The 24,675-nt window shown below is 36.6% G+C and overlaps 1 protein-coding gene across 8 annotated transcripts in view; it reads left to right on the top strand.

Annotated features, from left to right (window-relative positions):
- FAM13B (family with sequence similarity 13 member B) overlaps positions 1-24,675 on the top strand; it is a 91,574-nt gene that overhangs the window by 34,282 nt on the left and 32,617 nt on the right. For 5 of the 8 annotated variants that reach the window (XM_047850575.1, XM_047850582.1, XM_047850599.1 and 2 more), the window contains exons 7-11: positions 366-461; positions 3,579-3,739; positions 17,820-17,861; positions 18,816-18,971; positions 20,751-20,883. In XM_047850575.1, coding sequence (XP_047706531.1) covers positions 366-461; positions 3,579-3,739; positions 17,820-17,861; positions 18,816-18,971; positions 20,751-20,883 — 588 coding nt within the window. The remainder of the gene's footprint in view (positions 1-365; positions 462-3,578; positions 3,740-17,819; positions 17,862-18,815; positions 18,972-20,750; positions 20,884-24,675) is intronic. The other 3 variants (XM_047850622.1, XM_047850612.1, XM_047850603.1) reach the window with 1 other exon arrangement.

Raw genomic sequence — 24,675 nt, 5'->3', positions numbered from 1 at the left:
CTTAAATGTGCTAATTTCTTATCCCCATATTTAAAGATGTGGGCATACTTGGCCCATCCTTGCAGTGCTTTGATTATTTTTCTTCTGATTTTGATATTTGAAAGAAGCAAAGTTAACTAGTGCTCTTTTCCTTTGGAGTTTCATCCCATTAATGCAAGTATTTGGCTGTCAGAACCTTTTCAAGGTGGTAGATATTTCTATTAATAGTATGAGAGAGATGACTGACATGATGACTAGGGAGTGTTTGAGAAATGACCCAGAGTCGGTGGACAGGTTCTTTGTATGGGATATCTACGTGAATGCAAATTCAGTAGAGTGGTTTGAAGATGTAGGTGATAATTATGTTTCTTTATACATTTGAGAAGGCAGGTAGCAGCGTTCTCCACAAGCTGGAGTCTGGAGAGCAGGCATTTCACGAGGCCCTAGAGAAGGGAATTACAGCAGTCAAAGAAAGAAGAGATGTAAGTATGGATGAGGGGTTTCCATTAAGTGGAGTAAGTCGTTTTCCATTAAGTGGAGTTGAGGCAGCTGCGTATATAGGACAGGTTCTTAGTAACTTAGGAATAGACACATTAATAAGCAGAATGTTGAGGTGACAAGGAGAGGATCAAGAACTTTTGAAGTGTGGGATGACAGGGGATATTTTTAAGTTTTTAATGCTTATTACCCAAACCAAGTTAGTCAGTTATTACTGTAGGAAGTTACATTGGGAGGCCTGGGAGATGGGAGGGGGCAAAAGAAAATCCCATTAGGTTACTGTTCATGTCATATCTTATTGGATGATTATTGTTGAAACTACTGAACTATTAAGTACTGAACTACTGAAACTATGTCACTTAGTTTACATAAAGCTTATTGAATTGAATATAATATATTCAATATAAATGAGTGGTAAGGTATTTGTAGTTCCCAAGAGCTATTGACTGTAGGCACAAACTTATTTTTAAAAACATATACTGTAACATATTAAAATGGCAATACCTCTGTACCAAAAATTGTGGACTGAATAAATGTTTTCAGTTTAAATAGTCATCTTAGATTTTTTTTTCCATACTCTACTGTGGTGGCCAAGCCTATATTGATCAACCACGGTAATTCCCATTTAATACTTCTGAAAATAGTATTTTCTTGCTGTTTAATATTTTTTTCTTCAGTTACCAGGTAGATATTAAGTATGCTCTTCAATTTCATTAATGTATTAAATACATACGTGGAAAATGAAGATACTTCTCCATTTGATTCAGTTTAAAAACTCATCTATCTTGAAATTTTCACCTTTGTGTATAAATCTTACCTCAGTTCATAATCAGTTACTTACTGATTTTTAGTTTTTTTCACCACTCTTCTACTTGACTCGAAATAGCTGAGGGCTGGCATTTATAGGCACAACAATTTCAGCAGAATCTGCTGTATATGGTTTATTTATAAAGTCAGTAGTTCACAAATTGCAGTCATTAAGTGTTGTTAATAATGAATTTTTAGAGACCTAGCTGACCAGTGACCTTAGTACACTAATGTTTGAGAGCTCCTGCTTTAGGTGGTTTGGATGGCATATACGGTCTTTCTTTCTAATAAAAAGTGATATTACATGTAGAAATAAGGCTCTGTGCTCTATAGAAATAACAGTTCCGGTTATAATGATAGCTATTATTTACTGCTTTTTATGTATAGACACTGTAGGAGAGTTAGCGTATAGTATTTAATCTTTTCAACTAGCCTTATGAGGGAGGTTGTATATATAGCATCTTCATTTTATTCATAGGCCTAGAGAATTTAGTAAGTTGAGAGATAGTTAAGGGCACAGTAGGGATGTGAGCATATATTTTTCTGCCTTCAAAGCTGGCTTTTGAGTACTATTGTTATTATGCTTGAAAGCGGGCAGTCTGTACTGATTGATTAGGAGTGTTGTAGAATATCACAGGAAAATTGCCTTTCTTCTGGTTAAAGTCTGCTTTCTGAGGATATTTTATCAACTGTGTTTGCCTGGGAAGAACACTACTGTTACACGTAGTGGTAAATTTATCCCAGGTATTTCCAGTGCATTTGGCTGGAATGGACAAAGGTATACTTTTACTGCTCAAGTGTTTTTTAACGTTTATTTATTTTTGAGACAGAGAAAGACAGAGCATGAACAGGGGAGGGGCAGAGAGAGAGGGAGACACAGAATCTGAAACGGGCTCCAGGCTCTGAGCTGTCAGCACAGAGCCCTATGTGGGGCTTGAACTCACGGATCGTGAGATCATGACCTGAGCCGAAGTCAGACACCCAACCGACTGAGCCACCCAGGCGCCCCTTTAATGACTAGTATTAAATTATAAAAGGTGTTAAAGCAGTTTATGGCTAATGTCTTCTTTGAGATAGCTTTAAAATTTATTTCTTATATGGGAAAAAAAATACTTCTTGAAGTTTGTTTACTTATTTTGGGAGAGAGAGTGGGCGAGGGCGCACGTGAGCCGGGAAGGAGCAGAAAGAGAGGGAGAGGGAGAATCCCAAGCAGGTGTCCCTCATTTGAAAATATTTTGTTTTGGGGGAGCCTGCATGGCTCAGTTGGTTAAAGCTTCTGACTCTTGATTTCGGCTCAGGTCACGATTTCACGATTCGTGGGATCAAGCTCCACATGGGACTCCTTGATCACAGCGCAGAGCCTGCTTGGGATTCCCTCCTTCTCTCTGTGCACCTCCCCTGCTGTTGCATGCATGCATTCTCTCTCTCTCTCTGTCTCTCTCTCTCTCTCTCTCTCTCTGTCTCTCTCTTTCTCCCCCCCTCTCTCTGTCCCCCCTCCCTCTCCTCCCTCCCTCCCTCCCTCCCTCCCTCCCTCTCTCTCTGTCTCTGTCTCTCTCTCAAAATAAATAACTAATTAAGTAAATAAATGAACATTTAAAGAAAAGAATATTTTGTTGGTTTTCCTTCTCTAATATTATTCACGGTCTTTTATTAGCATGATTGTTTACTTATGTAGCCAGTTTGATAATGGAAGACATTTTATAGCCCCTGCCAGAAACAGAATTATAACCTTTGAGTTGTGCTTAATGACCAAATTAGTGAGTTCCCTTTTGTAAGGTCCAATCTCCTCTTGAAAAATTCCATCTGAATCGTTTAGAAGTTAGTTGACAGTTTCTAAAACATACTTAACACCTTAAGGCAAAATTACTCTGCCCTTTTGCAACATTTACTCTGTGTTAACATAACTTGTTAAATGTACCTGGAAATTGGAGAGGTCAGTTAGAAATCTTTGTAACTATTCAGTTTATAAAATTGATTGGTTAGGAAATGAAGCTTTCTTAATGTTAACTAACTACAGTGTGCAGGCTTCCCATGGTGTGTGGTCTTACTCATATTCCTAGTGATATGCTAATGCAGTTATTACTTCGTGTTTTAAAATGTTACATTTGGTTTGAGGTTTTCTTCAAATATGGAAAAGTTGGCAATTACTTATTCCTTTGGAAAAATTGGTCCTAGGAAATGAAGTAAAAAATGAGTTGTCTGTGTCTTAAATTTTCTTAGAATAGTATATCTTATATAATGTCAGTTGAAAGTTTCATTAAATTTTAATTGTCAATTTTGTCTTGTTTATGTAGGTTAATGAGCTTTCTGAGGAAGAAGAGGAAGATGAAAAGCTGGAACATATAGAAGAACTTCCAGAAGAGGGTGCAGAAAAATCAAGTGATATGGCAGAGGTGGTACAGTTAAGGATGACTGAAAACATCCTGGAACCAAATAGTGTTACAGCATCAACAAGGTATTATTTCAGTTGAAAGAACCTTAGCTTTTAAGAGTTTTATTCTAGGTGTAGATTCACTGAAGCAGTAAATCACACAAATTGTAACAATATGTAAAAGATTGGTTTATGTATGGAAAAGAGCAACAAGAAAATTTTAAGCAAACTTGATAAGGAAATTTCAAGTATTAGCATTTACACTTTTATTTCGAAATAGAACTTTTACATTTCTTCTTAAAGTTTGTTTTTGTTTAGTGTGTTAGTTGGGTTGGGTAAATTTTCAGAACCTTTGGAAGTGGTTGAATTGACTTGTATTTCCAAGTTCTAGGCTAGAAGTAGGCTGTAAAGAGAGAACTCTGTGATGCATTACTATAGTGCTTTCCAGTCTTATTTCAGGTATGAAGTGATACTGTTTACATGGCATACTATGTAAACTTGGTAGGTGTGGTAGGATACAGTCACTGTCTTAATGCATAGCTTGGGCCACTGGACACACTGTTTAGAAAGCTTTAGAGAATTCAAGAAGTCTGCAGCTTTAGGTATTGCTCAATTCTGTGCTGTTCTCTGTAAAGTTTCATGGTTTACTAACCCTTACTAACCCCCTTTTCTAATTAGGGGAACAGCAATATATTGAGATCACTAGAATTTGTTGTTGTCTTTTTTTTTTTTTTTGATCACTAGAGATTTTTCATTAAATTTGTGTTCAATAAAATGGTAGTTAAAAAGCAGAGGAAATGATTTAAAAGCATTAGAAGGCAAAATGTCATTTAGACTACCTAATACCAAAGGGATAAACTATCCATTGTCATTTAGAAAAATTATAAAGTGATTTAAGATACATACTGTCAAATACAACTCTTAAATTTCTTTGTGAGCTTCTAGGTCCTTGTATATTATGTATAATTTCTTCAAACATGATTGCAATTATGGTATATTAACTTGTTCACTCTTTTGCCCTTGATTTAACATTGTTTGTGCTATTCTATGTTTATAAGCCCTTTTAATTTACTTGGGGTCAAGGCTCTTAACTCTAATTATATTAAGATATTTATAAACAGTATGCCAAACTATTTACCTGTATCTCAATTATATATTTACTGTCCTTTTTTCTGGAAATTTTGAATTATTTTAGCTAGATTGTCTTTATTAAATTGCTAATGATCAACTTTTTAGGTTCTTAGGCCCCTTCTTTCTTCTTCTGAACTATTTGCATACATTTATTTGGCTCAACTAGTGATGAACTTTTCTTTGGCTTTTATAAGTATTTCCAGAGTGCTTAAAATATACAGCCTGATTTATATTGCCATTAGCAGTATTTTCTCCAGGACCTAAAGACAGGAGACAGATGGGAGTTCTTGGGGCACCTGGGTGGCTCAGTCGCTTAAGTGCTGACTTCAGGTCCTGTCATGAACTTGTGGTTTGTGAGGTCAAGCTCCTCATCGGGCTTTCCGCTCTCTCTGTAGAGACTGCTTCAGATCCTCTGTTCCCCTCTCGCCCTTCCCCCACCCTCAAAAATAAATAAACATTAAAAAAAATAAAATAAATGGATGTTCTTTAAGTTAGAGTTATGCTTTCCAATACAGTGGCCACTAGCTACATGTGGCTATTTAAATTTTAAACTTGAACCAGTAAAAATTAAATAAAGTTAAAAAATCACTTTCACAGTTGTATTAGCCAGAGTTCAAGTGCTCGATGGCCATGGGAGTGGCCACTGTATTGGACAGTACAGATATAGAACATGTCTGTCGTTGCAGAAATTTCTTGGGGATAGCACTGATTTAATGATGTAAATTTGTTAGGTCTATTTATTTATTTAATTATTAGCAAAGTTAATATTCAAATACATAGCACTACTAGTTTCTTCTTTTTGATCATCTTTCCAGTTTTGTAGAGAATCCTCCTTTCTTCCAGTCAGGTAATTTTCAGATAGACTGGTAGGTAGGTGGTCAGGATTCCTTAAAGGCAAGTCACAGAAGTGGACCTTGTTAAAGGAAAGAAAAAAGACAGTTTATTAGCAGAATGACAGGTCTCAGAGTCAGAAGGAAAAGCAGAGATAACATTTGGAAACCGTGGAGAATTTAGTGGCAGGGTTATGGAAGAATCTCTAGCATGTGGCTATTTGAGAATTTCAGTTGTCTTTCTATCTGTCATTATACTCAAGGTCAAATTCCTCTGGAGTAGCAGGGGAGAGGGTGTGGCCTAAATTGCATCCACTGTCCAATCACCTGGCCAGGGTAGAACTGGTCATTGTAATTTATGTATCTACCAAGACCATTGGATAGGAAGAGGAGCTAGTTTGCCACAGAAGAATGTGGCTATTTACCAAAAGAAAGGGATAGGGCTGTCAGACAGCAAGATAGGTGTCTACCAGAGTCCTCTTTGAGATTTAGTGATGATCAAAATTTCAGTTAATATTTGTATATTAGCCTTTTTTGTAGTTTTGGCTGAATGATTGCATGAAGATAAAAAATACATTCTTTGGTTATCCACCATGGATGAAAGAAAAATAGGGGAGAGATATCCCTAGAGTGCACAGCCCTAGAATATAGGGAGCATTAATAAATTTGTTTTAGGGAATTAGTGGATACTGTACTTCATGAAACTGGAGATTGAACTTTTGGTAACTTTTAACGTGCCATCTTGTTGAATTTTTCTGTGAGGTAGTTCATAAACATTTACTACAGTGTTAGGTAGCTACTCTTTTTCTCTTCAGAAGTAGCTGTGGGAAAATATGTTAGAAACCTAAGGGAAATAAACATTTAAAAAAATTATTTAATGTTTATTTAAATAAAAAAAAGTTTATTTATTTTTGAGGGAGAGGCAGAGACGAAGACAGAGCATGAGTAAGGGAGGGACAGAGAGAGGGAGACACAGAATCTGAAGTAGGTTCCAGGCTCTGAGCTCTCAGCAGAGTCCGACGTGGGGCTTGAACTCACAAACCGTGAGATTTATGACCTGAGCTGAAGTCGGCCGCTTAACCAACTGAGCCACCTAGTCGCCCCAATGTTTATTTATTTATTTTTGAGAGGGAGACAGAGCGCAAGCAGGGGAGGGCAGAGAGAGAGGGAGGCACAGAGTCCGAAGCAGGTTTTAGGCTCTCAGCTGTCAGCACAGAGTCCCCCATGGGGTTCAAATTCACAGGCTATAAGCTCATGACCTGAGCCCAAGTCGTTTGGTTAACCAGGTGAGCCACCCAGGCAAATAAACATTTAACGATGGTTTAAAAAAGCAGTTACCAAATTTTTTGTTTTCACATGTTAAATTCTTAAAAATTATTGATGACTACAAGACCTTTGTTAATGTGGATTATACCTGTAGGCATTTACCATGTTACAAATTAAAACAGCAAATTTAAGCCACTGGAAGTGTGGCTTTGTTGGGTTGTAGTTTGGAAGATGCTTGTATTTGCAGCTGTAATACAGCTGTTTTTATGTAACACAGCTGTTATGTTTTTCTATTGATAAATTCCACCTCCTTTATTAGTTCTCAGTCAGCAGTTTTCAGTTTTTTTTACACTTTAGATTTATTTAGAACCCAAAGAACTTTTGTTTCTGGGGGTTATGGGCTATTGGTATTTACATTATTGGGAATTAAAATTGAGAATTTTTTTTTTTATTGTTTATGTATTTATTCTGAGAGAGAGACAGAACAGAGGGGCAGAGAAAGATGGAGAAAGAGAATCCCAAGCAGGCTCTGCACTTTTAGTGCAGAACCCGACACAGGGCTCGATCTCATGAACCGTGAAATTATGATCTGAACTGAAATTTAGTCAGACCCTTAACTGATTAGGCCACCCAGGTGCCTCAAAACTGAAATTTATATATTTTTTAAAGTAGCAATAAACCCATTAAATGTTAATGTAATGAATTTTTTTAATTTTTAGAGCAAGAGCATGCACACGAGTAGGGGAAAAGGACAGAGGGAGAAAGAGAATTTTTTTTTAGTGTATATTTTTATGAGTGTCAGCATGACTGGGGGAGGGGCAGCTAGGGGAGGACAGAGGATCTGAAGCAAGCTCTTTGTTGTCAGTGAACCTGATGCTGGGCTCAGATTCACGAGTCGTGAGATCATGACCTGAGCCAGAGTCTGATGCTCAACTGACTGAGCCACCCAGGCACCCCAAGAGAGAATCTTAAACAGGCTCCATGCTCAGAGTGGGGCCCCAATGCAGGGCTTGATCCCACGACTCTGGGATCGTGACCTGAGCTGAATTCAAGAGTCGGATGCTCAACTGATTGAACCACTCAGGCACCCCGAATTTACATTCTTTAATATCACCACTGATTGTATCAAAAACATCTTTAAGTACTGGGACATTATTGAATTTATGAAGATAGGGGTTTTCAAAAATTCAAATGTTTGCTTGAAAACTCAAATTTTAACAGTATTGTCACTTGTTTTTCTTAAAGTTGCAGTCTTGCTCATTTTTGAGAAAATGTCTGCCAGATGTTCAGGTTGGAATAACCATAATTTGTCAGCTGACCTTTCCAATGAAAATGGTGTTCCATGATAAAAGTTCACCTGTCAACTCAAACAAGACAAACATTGTACTATGCTATGCCTCAGAAGTGTTTTATGTGTACTTCCCATTTTTGTCATACCAAGTACTAAAATGAAGTATACTCAGAGCTGAGATAAAATTAATAATTTTTCTGCTGCTTCATCAAGGATTGGTCTCCTTTTTAAAAAATCACAAGTGAGGGGTGGTGAAGAATGCAATGGCCATGGTATGGTTTGGTACCACTTGCCTGGATTTGTGCTAAGACCCCAAGCATTTTTTTCTACCATTGATTTTGCTTCCTTATGCAAATGTCACCACAGTGGAAAAAGGCAAATGTTATGAAAATAGTTTTGGTCTTTTTGTTCACAGACCACCCTTTGAGAACCAGTGGTTTAAATATTTGTGTAGGAGTTGTACTGATCAGTCTGTTTATGCATCCATTATTTCTGTATATCATTTGCTATTAGTCCTATTTTGTGATGATTTGAACTGCCTTCAGAGTGGAAAAAATGCTGGGGGTTAGGTATAGGTAGTTTAGGATATGTAAAAACCAGGTTGCTTCTGAGGCTTCATCTTATCCATGAGGTCCATGAAAATCTCAAGATCCTTTCCAAAGTGACTGTATCTGTAGATAAAGAATTATTGCTCTCTCTGCACATACTTATCTGTTATTTACCTTTGTTGTTTAAATGTACAAATTTTAGGGGAATCTACCTTGAAAAAATTTACAGAGGTAGGAGAGTTCTGAACAAGTTTTTCACTTTTTTTTTTTTTAATTTGTGCCTCATATTTTACCTAGGCTTCAGGTTTAGGTAAATTTTATTTTTTTTTATTAAAAAAATTTTTTTTAATGCTTATTTATTTTTGAGAGAGAGAGAACATGAGCAAGGAAGGGGCAGAGAGAGAGGGAGACACAGAATCCGAAGCCGGCTCTAGGCTCTGAGCTGTCAGCACAGAGCCTGATGCGGGGCTCGTACCCACGAACCGCGAGATCATGACCTGAGCCGAAGTCATACACTCAACTGACTGAGCCACCTGGGTGCCCCATTTTTTTATTTTTATTTTTAAAAAAACATTTATTTATTTTTGAGAGTGAGAGAGCACAAGTCAGGGAGGAGCAGAGAGAGAGGGGGGCAGACAAAGAATCTGAAGCAGGATCAAGCCTCCCAGCTGTCAGTGCGGAGCCCTACACTGGGCTTAAACCCACAAACCGTAAGATCATGACCTGAGCTGAAGTTGGATGGTTAACTGATTAAGCCACCCTGGTGCCCCTAGGTAAATTTTAATGTATACTCATGTTTGCAGAACTATACATCAAAAGGTTTATTGGCAGGGGCATCTGGGTGGCTCACTTGGTTTAGTCTCCGACTATTGTTTTAGGCTCAGGTCATAATCTCACAGTTGTGAGATCGTGTCCCACATCAAACTGTGCTCTGGGTGTGGAGCTTGCTTGAAATTCTCCCTCTCCTCCCCTCTACCTCTCCCTGACTTGCACTTGCTCTTTCTCACTCTCTTTCTCTCTCTCTCAAAAAAAAATTAATTGGCATTCTTACATTCTTATAAAGTTCATTTATAATTGTGCTTTGCCTTCGTAAACCTTGGGATTCAGAAATGAAAATTTCAGTATCTTTTTATGGGCTGTTGATGCTACGGCTTTATTTTTGTGAGTTCATTGGTTTCTGATGGTTTGTTCTTTTTGGGTGTAGTGCAGGATAAAAGGTGTAGTGTTTGAGGAAGAGCTCTGAGTTTAGGGTTTTGAGATTAGTCTCTACAAATTCATTCTGTGGATGCCTTATTGTTGAGGAAATGGGCCCTCAGCTGACTGACTACAGGTGGTTCAGAAAGGTAGTCATAACATTTCCCTTCTTTCATCCATTGAATCCAGTAATTTGCAAAATATTTGTTTGGCAGTCCATTACGTTTTCACTAGCGAGGTTCCACTAAAGAGGAGGAAAATGTGGGGTGCCAGAGTGGCTCAGTTGGTTAACTGTCTGACACTTGATTTCAGCTCAGGAAAAATGTACGTTGTGGAAGTGTCAGAATTGTTGGGCAGGGAAAAGTAGAATTTATGCTTTGGGTCATAAGAAAGTTCTATTAAAGTAAAAATTGTTTTAAAGTACCAGAGCACAGTAGATACTGACAAGTTCTCTTTCTTTTCCCTCCCCTTGCCCTATAAATGATGCATTTAATGTTTTAAAGACTTGTAGTTACTATTACTTACTGACTTTCTAGTTGTAAAGAATCTTTCACTTTATTCTTATCATAGTTATAGGGTATTCCCAAGTTAATAGGAAGAGTGAAGAAAGGCTTTTGCTTTTGGCTTGAAAGGGATATATGATTTTTCTTGTTTTAATATATATTTACTTTTTGAGATGATTGTTTTTAAAATTATAGTTTTGGAGTATAGAAATTATCATAATTTTAGATTTGAAAAATTAACCACTAATGGTTTTCTAAATATGGGTAACAAATGAACATTAGTAGTATTGTACTTTTTGTGTACTGTTTTATCAATTTCATATTAGTCATAATTTCTGTCTTCAGATAGGGTAGTATGACTAATGCAAACAGATTGGTTTTTCTGCTTTATGTTGGAGTAGGCTTAAATATTTCCACAGGAGTGCTACCCAGATTCAAAATTTTGTCCCCTTTTCTCTGTCCTGCAAAACTGCACAGACTTGGGAAGAAATTTGTGGACTCTTGATTAGGTCTCTCCTTGTCAGTAGTGACCTCATGTTGCAGCCTGCTTCCGTTTAGACTGCAGCTCTGATAATTGCTCAGCAGTTTTTATAAGCCCATCACCATCCTTTATGGTGTTTGAAGTCTCTTTACCTGATGTTTTTGTTGGGAGATGCCATGGGTTCAGAATGGCTTGCAGAGCTCTGTTGCACAGGTAAAGTGATCCTTATCAGATTTAATTGAAGCAGAGCTGCAGTACTTTTATGAAGTGTTATTTATAACATTAAATATTTGTAATTGAGAAATTGAAATAATAGTAGTTCCCTATGATCACTGTATTTGAATTACAAAATACTTATAATTGGAATAAATGGCTGCAAGATTGATTTTATGTAATACTCTCAAGAAGATTACATGCTTGTGGGCAGATTTAAAAATAGAGTTAACAGAAGGGAGAAAAAGGTCAGAGAATGACTGTATCCTTTTTTTTTTTTTGTAATCTTTTAATATTATACTTGACTAAGGACTTTAAAATATGTATGACCCTTGTAATTTATTGTTGCTTCTGTTAGTCTGGTCTTCTTTGGGGGTTTAGTGTAAATCCCCATCAGGTGGGTTTTGTGGCATCTGTCCATATAGTACCTAAATAATTGACTTTAAATTTGTAAGCAGTTATTTTTCTTTTGTCTTTATCAGAACTCACATCCTCTTGATTCCTATGCTATTTTGTTGCTGTTACAGATGGCATAATTGTATTGATAAATCCTTTTTACAACCATAGATGTGTGTTAGCCATGGTTTGTGCATAAGTGCTTTCTACCCAAAGAAATTGGCTAAGTCTGAAAATAATAAATTCTTTGAAGTCTGAAAACTAAATCATTCCTTTGTCCTTTACAAGGTCAGAGAACAAATTTGTACAGTCAACTTCTGTAGCCTCGTGAGTGACAATCTGACTTATAAAGTATAAAATCTATTTGATTTATTTACTAAGGCTTTTTGGGGTAGGGAGAGGGTCTGTTGAAAGCAGTTGTTTGATTGTCCCTCCATATCTTTAGGGCTAAAGAACCTTTACTCTTACACTAATAATCTAGCTCATTGATTACTACATATAGATATATACAAATACATATATACATGTATTTGTAATTTAATCCCAGTATCATTTAAAAGGGATAGGAAACAAAAGATCAACTCTGTCGATCTATCCAATATAGGACCATTAGAATTCTTGCTTTTTTTTTTTTTTTGCTCTTTTGGATAACTGGAAGATTATATTAAAGTTTAGTCATTTTGGAAGCTAGAAATAAATCTAGCAACTTTAACTTCTAGTATGGATAAGAATTGTCAGTGGTATTTATAAAAAAATGTAGACTTTTGGGGAGTGCCTGGGTGGCTCAGTTGGTTAAATGTCCGACTTCAGCTCAGGTGATGATCTCATGGTTTGTGGGTTCGAGCCCCATATCAGGCTCTGTGCTGACAGCCTAGACAGAGCATGGAGCCTGTTTCGGATTCTGTGTCTCCTTTTGTCTCTGCCCCTCTCCTGCTTGTGCTCTCTCTCTCTCTCAAAAACGAATACTTAAAAAAAAAAAAAAGTAGACTTTTGGACCCTACCTCCTCTGGGAGGGCCTCAGAAATCTGTTTTTTAAAAGCTTTAAAAAAATTGGGAAATAAATCATGCACACAGAAATAGGCATCAATGTATATAGCAAAGCAAGTTAGTCAAAGCACATATCTTTGTAACCACCATCCGCATCTGGAATAAACCCTGGTAGCACCCCAGTAGGTCTCACAGTCCTGATCTCGTCTCTCCCCTCTAACGGTAACCACTATGCTAACTTTTTGACACTAGTTTTTAGCTTTATGAAAATTAAATGTCACTGTGTATATATTTTTGATCCAGCTGCTTTCACTAAACATTGTATGTGAGATTTGTCCATGTCATAGGTCATTGTGGTTCATTTTATTGCTGTAAAGTATTCCATCCTAAGATTACACATCAGTGATCCAATTTAATATTGACAGACCTTTGGATTATTTTTACTTGTTGATTATTTATTTTTGTTGTGTACAGTTTTTTTTTTTTTTTAAGTTTATTTTCTGAGAGAGAGAGAAAAGGCGCAAGTGAGGGAGGGGCAGAAAGGGGGACAGAAGATCCAGAGCGGGCTCTGCGATGACAGCTCATGGACCATGAGATCATGAACCGAGCCAAAGTCGACGCTTAACCAACTGAGCCACCCACATGCCCCTGTCGTGTACATTCTTATATACATCTTCTGGTGCACGTATGCATGTACATGAAGACATAAATTTGACTTTTAACTTTTGTAAATATTACCAAATTGTTTCCCAAAGTGCTTGCCCCAATTTACACTAACAGTGCATGAGCATTCCCAGTGCTTCACATCTTTCCCAACACTTGGTATTAACAGTTTTGGAGGATATATAATATTATTTCCTTGTCATTTTAATAGGTTCATCCCCTTTTCATGTGTGTATTATCAGTTAATTCTTTTGTGAAATAGCTGTTCTGTTTCTTGATTTTCTACTGTTTTTTTTCCTTGTTGAATTGTAGGAGCCCTTTAAAAGTATGCATTGGAAATATCTTTTCATTTTATGTTGTGCCTTTTCCTTCTCATATTGTGTCTTCTGAAGAATGATTCTTAATTTCATTCAGGTTTACTGTTCTTTTCCCTTTGTGGTTAATGCTTTTGGGGTTCTGTTTAAGAAATCTTTTTCTAAATATATATTTCTGTATTATCTTTTTTTACCATAAAAATAAATTTTATTTGTTTTATTTTTTTATTACGTTTAAAATTTCAATTTCAGTTTAGTTAACATTCCTATATTACCTTCTAAGAACTTCTATTACTTCTAAGAATTACCTACTGGTAACCTTCTATTACCTTCTAAGAACCTTCACATTTCTTGTTTAGGTGTATAATCTGCATTATATTATATTGTCCTTGTGTGTGAGACGGTGTCAACTTATTTTTTTCAATATGAGTTAACAAATTGTCCGAGTACTCATTTTTGGAAAGACTGCCCTTTTCCCTGCTTTCTGTAGTACCACCTTTGTTCCTTATCAAGTGTGTATTCATGGGTACATTTCTGTTCTGTTTGTTTTTTCTTGTGCCAGTGCTATGTTATTTATTTTTGCTTTATTGTTTTTGGGGTCGGGGGTGGGGTATAGATCTCCAATAAAATAGCACTGTCACCCCAGGACAGTGTGATATAGGTGGTCCATGGATCAAATCCTTGTTTTAGGGGTTGTAAGAAAGCCTCCACATTCTGGCTTAATCTTTACTAGCCTGTGTGTGTATGATTATAAAAACATGCTATTTTAAAAATTATTTATATATAATTATTTATATATATTTTATCTTAATCTTTAGATTTGCATTTCTAGTAAGTTTTCTTATATCCATGTATCTATTAGCATTTTAATAATCTAATCTGATGGGAAAAGGTGAGAAAATTCTTCTGAGAAGTTAAGTAAGTAGTTGCCTAACAATGGCAGATTTGAAAAATAACAGAGGATATATACTCCCACAAAAGTTAAAACATGATATTAGGCTTTAGTAACAGACTGATGGACTAAGTAGTTGAGAATTAGAACTTGTTGAGATTTTGGTGTACAGTACAGGAAAAGCTCACCAGAAGCCACAAATTAAATGCGGAAGGGAAGGATGTTGGATTTATACGTTTTCTCCACACCATTTGATATACTACACTGTCAGGTATTAAAAACAAAATACTTCTAATCATGTAAGTATGTAATGTGTGTAAGCTTAGAAATTGCAAGTATTACTGAGGAAAATATAACTGATCAGACCATGTAAAGATAGATCTTCAATAATTAAATAGGCAACCCGTAAAGGAAATGAAAAATATAAACAACAAATCATTGTAGCAAAATATCAGAAAAAGACTTAATCTTAGTTGACATTTAAGCACTCTGGAGGAAGACCTTCATTTATCTTTTCTTGTTTTGTTTTGTTTTGTTTTTTTGCGGAAGTCACTAAGTGTTAACTTTCAGCTCATTTGAAACTACTAGAAATGGACCCATGGCTAAACTCTTTTTGTGCACGTATATGTGATTTTTCTCCCCAATGTTTCCTTCAGAAATGAACTTCCCAAAAACATCATTAAAATTTGAAAATTTTTTAAGTATTTCCCTTGAGGGTATTAGCATGAAAGCATTTAGAACTAAGAATAATCTGTTCATGAAAACTAGCATAATACTGGCTGTTAAAAATTTTTTTATAGGGGCGCCTGGGTGGCGCAGTCGGTTAAGCGTCCGACTTCAGCCAGATCACGATCTCGCGGTCCGTGAGTTCGAGCCCCGCGTCAGGCTCTGGGCTGATGGCTCAGACCCTGGAGCCTGTTTCCGATTCTGTGTCTCCTTCTCTCTCTGCCCCTCCCCCGTTCATGCTCTGTCTCTCTCTGTCCCCAAAATAAATAAACGTTGAAAAAAAAAATATTAAAAAAAAAATTTTTTTTATAAAGCTGAGAGATGTTATGTGTGCCAAACCAGAGTGGCTTACTGTTGTCTGATAAAGCAATTGTGCAATTTGCTACTCATATGTTTACTGTAAGGGAGACCTGAAGATTACTGCATGAATGATAAATGATGTTATTTGGTTTCCTGCAGAGAATCCTGTGAATATTAATCTGATAGACTTTGTTTCTTATGTTGGTTAGAGTTTGTGTTGGCACATTTACAGGGGATCTTTCATAAAACTGATTTAAATTTACTTTTTAAAAGTGACTCTTTATTGAGTCACAGACATACAGAAAAGTTCACAAATCATAAGGTTATTGAATTATCAAAAACTCAACTAGTGTAACCACCACCTGGGTTACTTCTTCCTTCTCAAATTCTTCCATCTCCCTTTTTGCCAAAAGTAGCTGCTCTGTGGCTTCTGTTGCTATAGATTACTTTTTTCTGTTAACTATTTTTTTCTTTAAAAATCAACTTTGAGCAGCATCTGGGTGGCTCAGTCAGTTAAACATCCTAACTCTTGATTTTGACTCAGGTCATGATCTCACTCTTCGTGGGATTGAGCCCCACATTGGGCTCTGTACCGACATTGTGGAGCCTGCTTGGGATTCTCTCTCTCCCTCTCTTTTTCTCTCTCTCTGCCCCTCCCTTGCTCTCTTTCTCTCTCAAAATAAATAAACATTTTTAAAAAATCAACTTTGAGGCTGTAATTTTCACTCAATAAAATGCACTTTATAAACGTACACATTTGCATGTATGTGTTTACAACTACCACTGTCAAGACACAGACTGTTTACCATCACCCAACAGTCTGGCCCCATGTCACGACTGATATCCTTTCTGTCACTGTATCGATTAGTTATTTAAAAAATTTTTTTTAATGTTTATTTTTGAGAGAGAGTGAGTGCAGGAGAGTCAGAGAGAGAGGGAGACACAGAATCTGAAGCAGGTTCCAGGCTCTGAGCTATCAGCACAGAACCTGATGGGGGCTGAAACCCACAAGCTGAGAGATCATGACCTGAGCTGAAGTCGGACACTTAACCGACTGAGCCGCTCAGGCGCCCCACTGTATAGATTAGTTTTGCCTGTTTTAGAATTTCATGTAAATGGAATCCCCTCTAGTAGGTACTCTTTTGTGTCTGGCATCTTTGCTTTGCATAATGTTGAGATTCATGTTCTTGGCATTTTTCAGTTGTTTGTGCCTTTTATTTAAAAAAAATGCTGGGTGTATTCTGTCGTAGGATGTCCTACAATTTGTTTCTGTATTCACCTGTTTGGGTTGATACCTTTGGCTATTACGAATAAAGCTGCTATGCTTGTGCAAGGATTCCTATGGAATTATACTTTCACTTCTCTTGATTAAATACCCAGGAGTTACAATTGTGGGCTCATTTAGGAAGTTTTTTTTTTTTAAGATTTTATTTTTAAATAATCTCCACACCCAACATAGGGCTCAAACTCATGTCCCCGAAATCAAGAGTTGCTGGCTCTGCCAACTAAGCCAGCCAGGTGTGCCCCCGCCCGTTTTTCCCCCATTTGGTAAGTTTTATAAGAAAGTGCCAAACTGGGTGCCTGGGTGGCCCAGTTGATTAAGTGTCTGACTTGAACATGAGTTCGAGCCCCGCGTTGGTCTCTGTGCTGACAGCTCGGAGCCTGGAATGTGCTTTGGATTCTGTGTCTCCCTCTCTGATCCCTCCCTGACACTCTCTCTCTCTCTCTCTTTCTCTCTCTCAAAAATAAATAAACATTTTTAAAAAAAGTGCCAAACTGGCTTCCAAAGTGGTTGGAACATTGTACATTTCCACCAGCAGTATATAAAGTTCTAGTTGCTTCACATCCTCACCAACACTTTATTTTAAACGTTTTAGTGGTGTCCACATTTCATTGTGGGTGTCAGTTGAACTTTTAACTATGGTAAAAATGGGATTATTTTGTCTATTTTTATAAGTATCAGTAGATACTGTGGTGCAGAATTGGCTGAGGAAGGTCTGCTACTGGCACAGTGAATGAAATAGTCTGATTTTGGTATCCATTTTGCCTTTTTTTGTGACTTGAATAGTAGCACATGCTGTTACTCTTGGCAGGGAGTACGGAATGAGCACTGATGCCTTCATACTATCCTAGATGAGGTGCTTTTGTTGGGCTAGTAGTACACTTTTTTCCCCTTTAGCCTTGGAATAGGTCAGTGTTTCTTCACTTGAGCAGCAAATGAAGTAGTTGGCTATACACATGGGTATGTATAGTTTTGTATGAAAAATAAATTCTTTAGAAAATTAGCATCACATTGTGCCAGAGATGAACATGTAACTTAGTGCATGCTCTCCTGGTTGTGTCAAGGTCATGCAAATGTGGCAGTTTTCAACACTTCATGAAGTTAATATTGAAAAGTTTTAATAGCTTTTTTCTTTCTTTGATTACAGTGCCCATTTATCTCCCATCAGCATCTTACCAGCCTCTGCAGAGTAAGTAGTATACTTAGAGAAGACAAATCTGTTTTTAATATAAAAATATTACTAAACTGTGGAAATTAAAATCATGGTATGTATTATGCTTACTTTAGAGGAAGGACTGTACATAAGTTAGTGAAACCTAGTTAATATTTTATATACTGCAGTAGGAACAAATACATATGTATATGTATATATACATGTGTGTATGTATATATATGTATATATATATACACAGAATATATATACATATATATACATGTATAGAATAAAGATTGAACTTTCTTCAGATGATCTTTTTGATCTTCTGAAATGATTCAGAAATGTCAGTAGGTCTCTTTAAGAAGTAGACTTCATGTGGGGCGCCTGGGTGGCTTAGTCGGTTAAGCGTCCGACTTCTACTCAGGTCACGATGTTCGAGCCCTGTGTCGGGCTCTGGGCTGATGGCTCAGAGCCTGGAGCCTGCTTCGGATTCTGTGTCTCCCTCTCTCTCTGCCCATCCCCCGTTCATGCTCTCTCTCTGTCGCAAAAATAAATAAACGTTAAAAAAAATTAAAAAAAAAAAAAAGTAGACTTCATGTAAAAAATATGGACAGGGTCCTTACAGTTTTCTTTGATTTAGCTAAGTATTGACAAATTGTTTTGCGTTACAAATGTAGCTTTGAAAAGTCTATTTAAATGGTTTTCTGTATAGTTGCGAGGAATGAATACTGGGACACCTGATCCTTCCCACCTTGGTAGTAATAGTGATAGTATGGTTGATTTGTCTATTAATTTGGGCAAATTTCTTTTAAAAATTTAACCTAGTATCATGTATTCCTTTTGTATGTTTCTTTTTGTATGCTAGCTTATACATTTCAGTACCCTGATAATTTGTTTTACTAGTCATTGGTTTTAATGTTTATATTTATGTGGCCAAATGCCCAGTTAGGATGACTGCTTCTTACTAAAATGTGTTCTGTTTTGTAGCATTTTAGAAAGAACAATTAGAGCAGCTGTGGAACAGCATCTTTTTGATCTGCAGAGCAGCATAGATCATGATTTTAAGAATTTACAACAGCAAAGTCTGGTGTGTAATAATGAAGCAGAAAGTATTAATTGTGATGGGGAAGGATCTAATAACCAGTAAGAAACTTTTACAACATTTTACTGTTATTTATTGTTATAAAATGTTTGATTATCTTCTAAAAACCATAGTTTACTTAAAATGGGATCTTGGGGATTTCTGAAAGTGTGTGTGGAAAGTGACTATAAATTTGTATGTAAATTGTATATAGTTAATATTGAAAATCTAAATTTTCCATTAAGATGGTAGACATTAAGTCCAATACTGCCAGGTTTTCCTCCCTGAGCACCAGATGAAGTAGTGAGCTTAGCTTTAGGGACTATGTTGTATGAAAAATAACTTAAAAAAACTTAAAGACCCATACTGTGTGCAACACATGGTCTCACCATGAGAGACATGAAGTGATCTAGACAGCAAGGTACAGGGACACCAGATTGACTTTGCTTGTATTGCATAGTCATTAAGTGAAATAGTGAGCAGAATCATCCTTTGCTTTTTAAATTTTATCCCCTGTCACAAGCTACTACCCTGCTGGCCTCCCTGCATACTTTTTTTTAGGTTAGTTGTTAATAGTTGAATCTTGTATAAGTTAAAAGTATGTCTGTGCTGTGTGATGTTATTCCACTTTTCATTGCACTTGTTACTTTTAAATGGATAAAAAGCCTCATCTCCTTTCCTGTTACCTCAGTCCTGCACTTGAGGGATAAATATGTGCCTTTCTCTGAGACCATAATGCGGTGATTTCATAGTTTTTATTTATCAGTTTTTATTTGGAGGACAGATGAGAAAGATGTATGCAAATTTGGAGGGTTCGTAGGAGGTAAAAAAAAAAAAAAAGATTGGGTAGAGTGTTTCTTTTTTTTTTTTAATTAGATTTTTAAAAGGCCAAGTGTGTATAGTGCATTAGAATAGCTATTAAATATGAATTGAAACCGAAAAAAATTAATGGATATGAAAACCAGGGGTTGCAATATGTTTATTTTAGGAATACCATATTGTACAACTTGCAGGTGTGCTCTGTAGTCTGAAGAGATGGCATCACCAGCCTGTGGAGCTTTGTGGCCCTGATTTGTGTTGCTTTGAAGGCATGATTGGAACTGATAGAACTGGATTGCTTAAAAGCATTGCTTTTAAGAGTATTGGGCCGAATATGAAGGAAAATAGTATCTGAAAACAGCAGTAATTAAAAGTTGAAAATAGTAGGAAAGTAGTCCAAAGGTTATAATTCATATAAGTAGATTCCTTGGCGTTAGTCTTTAGTTTAGCTAGAGATCCTGAAAACCTATGTCCATGCTCACACAATAACCTTATTTTTATCTCTGAGGAAATAACTCATGTTCTATCATTGATGGTGGTATTGTCTTTGTAAATGAAAGCCTACTGCAGTATTTTGCATATTCTGAATAAATTATGTAACATGCAAAATTTGTAGTAGGAAACTACTGTTGTACTTGATAAAGTGTTGGACACTGTAGTGTTTAGTGTCTAGTGCTAGACTTGTATTTTAATTGAAACAGATGATTATGATTGAGAGTATGCATTTGTAAGGGAAATTATTTTGGCACATAAATTATTCTTTCAGCTGTTCATTTGTTTATGAAAAATTTCAAAGGGAATAACAAACAAGGTAGTTTTCTTGCAGCATTCTCTGGAGAGACAAAAATAAACTTCGTGTGTTTAATAATCTAATTGGCAAAATTAATAAAGTGTGGAGTTTTATGAAAAGGACTCATTATCTTAACAAGTGGAAGTTTCAGATCATTATTGATATTTATTTATTTTAAAAGCATTACATATTCAACATTTGGCCTGATCTGATTTTTTATCTTCATTACTAGGGTTGATATTGCTGATGATATTATTAATGCCAGTGAAAGTAACGGAGACTGTTCAGAACCTGTGGCTAGCACTAATTTAGACAGTGAAGTTATGCAGCAAGATTTTGTATTTGAGGATGAAGAAAATAACCAGGTAAGACATGGAAAGAATAAAAGATCTTTGGGTTAGGTGTGCTAGACCTGCAACTCTGATTGCTTTGTGTATTCCTTTCATACCAGAAGTCATAGTTCATTATTGTTGACACACACATTTTTCTTGATTATGAGTCCCAAGAACATACACTCTATCAGTAAAGATCAGGAACCATCATTGGGTAGAGAAGTAGATATAAAATATTTAAAAATATTTTCCTGAAAGGAAACAAATGACATTGTTAGCTGAGGTGGTTGGTGGTATTATGGTTGTATGTTGTTCTTTTTAAAAGCTTTTTTTTTTTCTAATTTCCAATTTTTTCCTGAAGAACGCGGGATCTTTTCATAGAGAAAACCCATGAACATCATTTTGAAAGTAGATTGTGGGGCGCCTGGGTGGCTCAGTCAGTTAAGCATATGACTTCACCTCAGGTCCTGATATCGTGGTCTGCATTCCATGGGTTTGAGCCCCACATCAGGCTTTGTGCTGACAGCTTGGAGCCTGGAGCCTGCTTCGGATTCTGTGTCTCCCTCTCTCTGCCCCTTCCCCACTACACTCTCTCTCTCTCTCTCTGTCTCTCTCTCTCTCTCAAAATAATAAATAAACATTAAAAAAATTTTTAAAAAGTAACTAAATTGTTTTCACTGTCATAAATTGTCCATGGTTGCATTGCTTTTAAAGTAACGTCAATAAATATACAAATTGGGGTGTCTGGTAGTTCAGTCTGTTAAGTGTCTGACACTTGATCTCAACTCAGGTCTTGATCTCAGAGTCGTGAGTTCAAGCCCAGCTTTGGACTCTGTGCTGGGCATGAAAAATAAATAAATAAAAAATAAATAAACACACACACACACACACACACACACACACACACACACACGTATATACATATACGTACACAAAGCAGTATCTTTCTTTTTTTTTAAATTATATCTTTTATTTTTTAAAATTTGCATCCAAATTAGTTAGCATATAGTGCAACAATGATTTCAGGAGTAGATTCCTTAGTGACCCTTACCTATTTAGCCCATCCCCTCTCCCACAACCCCTTCTGTAACCCTCAGTTTGTTCTCCATGTTGAAGAGTCTCCTATGTTTTGTCCCCCCTCCCTGTTTTTATATTATTTTTGTTTCCCTTCCCTTATGTTCATCTGTTTTGTCTCTTAAGGTCCTCATATGAGTGAAGTCATATGATTTTTGTCTTTCTCTGACTGACTAATTTCACTTAGCATAATACCTCCAGCTCCATCTACACAGTTGTAAATGGCAAGATTTCATTCTTTTTGATTGCCAAGTAATCCTCCATTGTATATATATATACCACATCTTCTTTATCCATTCATCCATGCAGTATCTTTGTACAACATGTTTCACAGTTTAGTTTTGATAACTTTTTAAAATAAGATTCTTAATGGATAAGGAAGTTTTTATTCAGCATGTTTTCATTCTAAGTCATGAACTAAAGTGTAGGTATAATAAAGAATTTAGGGTCTGTCGACTGAGATTTGTATTCTGGCTTTGCCTTTTAATAGCAGTGTGACTTTGGCCAAGTTACCTAACTTTCCTTATCTGCTCCTTGATTTTCTTAAGACAGGTAGGGAGTAATACTTCTGTTAGAGGATTATTATAAATATCCAGAGAAGTAGAAGTATAAAATTATTTTATAAACTAGGAAACGTTCACTGAAGTTAAGTTGCTCCTGTTATTTTTACTCCACTTGTATATTACTTATATATTAATGCTTTTACTTATGCTGGTATATTAGATAAATCCCTTTTCATGTAGTAGTCTCCTTGCCCTTTTCTGGATTTTCAATTTCTGCCTGTCTACTGGATCATTCCCATCAGTGTAAAATGTTATTTTCCCATGTGTAGGAAATAGTTCTCTCTTGACTCTTCACCCCCCTGTATGTAGATAATCCCCTATTTTTTGCTTCCCCCTCTAATAAAATTACTTGAATTGTCTCTTTTCTTTAATTCTTCTCTTTCCACTCTCTCTTAAACCTACTTCTGGTAACCTTTTGCCCCATCATTCCTCTGAAACTGCTTTTGCAAGGTACCAATGATGTCTCTTGCACATTTTACTTGACCTAAGAGTACAGTTTGATTTAAAATTTTTTTTTTTAACGTTTATTTATTTTTGAGACAGAGAGAGACAGAGCATGAACGGGGGAGGGTCAGAGAGAGAGGGAGACACAGAATCTGAAACAGGCTCCAGGCTCTGAGCCGTCAGCACAGAGCCCGACGCGGGGCTCAAACTCACGGACCGCAAGATCATGACCTGAGCTGAAGTCGGCTGCTTAACCGACTGAGCCACCCAGGCGCCCCAAGTACAGTTTGATTTAATTAATTACTCCCACTACCTTGATAGGTTCTTTTGTTTTATTTATTTATTTATTCATTCATGCATTCGTTTGTTTTGTTTTGTTTTTTCCCCCTTGGCTTTCAGAATATCTCATTCTTCTCTGTTGTTTTCTACTTGACTGACTGCCCTGTTTCTTTGTTGGTTGCTTTTCGTGTTCTGAACCTTTGAAATTTGGAACAGCCCAGTGCCCATTTTTCGGATTGCTTATTTTCATTCACTCAGTTGGTAATATCATTTCATCTAATGGTTTTGAAATACTGTCTACCTGTAAAGATTTCCAAATTTATGTCTCTAGTTGAGGCCTTTCTCTTGAATTTGATTCCTATATCGAGTTGTTATACTTAACATCTCCACTTGAATATCTTGTAAGCATTTTAAGCTTTACAGGCGCCAAACTGAATTTATAATCTTGTCCACATGGCTGTTCTTCTTTTTGTCTTTAAAATCTCAGTAAAGGGCAATTTCTCCTTCCATATGCATAGACCAAAAGGCTTGGGTCATCCTTGATTTCTTTCGCTGCACATCCCATTCTTTACAGAGTCCTGTTGGCAATACCTTCAAAGTTTATCTGGCGTCTGACCACTTTTTACCATTTTCATTGCCACCCTGTAGGTCCATATCAATATAATTTCTCCTAGATTAATAGATTAATATAGTCTTGGTAACTGATACCATCTTTGCCTTCCTGTGGTCTGTTCTTAGCACAGCAGCCAGAGTGATTGTTTTAAAAGGAAAATTAGAGAATTTTCCTTTCCTTTCTCTTCTCAGAACCTTCCATTGCCATCTAGGTGTAAAAATAGAGGAATAGGTACTGCAGAAACACTGAATGATAGCTTAGTCTTTTTCTTTTTCTTTTAGTTTTTTAATGTTTGTTTATTTTTGAGAGAGAGAGAGAGAGAGGCAGAGTGCAAACTGGGGAGGGGCAGAGAGAGAGGGAGACACAAAATCTGAAGTAGGCTCAGCACAGAGCCTGATGTGGGGCTCGAACTCATGAACCGTGAGATCATGACCTGAGCCGAAGTTGGTTGTTTAACCACCTGAGCCACCCAGGCCCCCCGACAGCTCAGTCTTAAGGTTAACTATCTGGATTGCTGTTTTCCCAGGTGTCCTGTGGTTTGCTTCTTCCTCTCACCTTGTAGATGTTTGCTCAGTTTTACCTTTTCTGTAAGGCCAAATCTCCTCATCACTCTGTATTAGTATTAGCAGGTCTTCCCATTGACCCACCCCCATCTAGTCCCTGAAGTTTCGGTCCTTTTCCCCCTTGCCCTTGATAGTGTTATCGCTATTGCACATATCTTTTAAATTAGTAGTTTACTGTCTGTCTCCCATCAGGGACTATAATCCCTCAACCCTTCATGAGGATTGAGATTTTTATTTGTTCATTATTGCATCCCATTATCTAGAACACATAGGTATTCATTAAGTATTT

The sequence above is a fragment of the Prionailurus viverrinus genome, chromosome A1 (genome assembly GCF_022837055.1).
Source record: "Prionailurus viverrinus isolate Anna chromosome A1, UM_Priviv_1.0, whole genome shotgun sequence".
Classification (NCBI taxonomy): Eukaryota; Metazoa; Chordata; class Mammalia; order Carnivora; family Felidae; genus Prionailurus; species Prionailurus viverrinus.
This window is presented reverse-complemented; position numbering and strand designations above follow the sequence as displayed.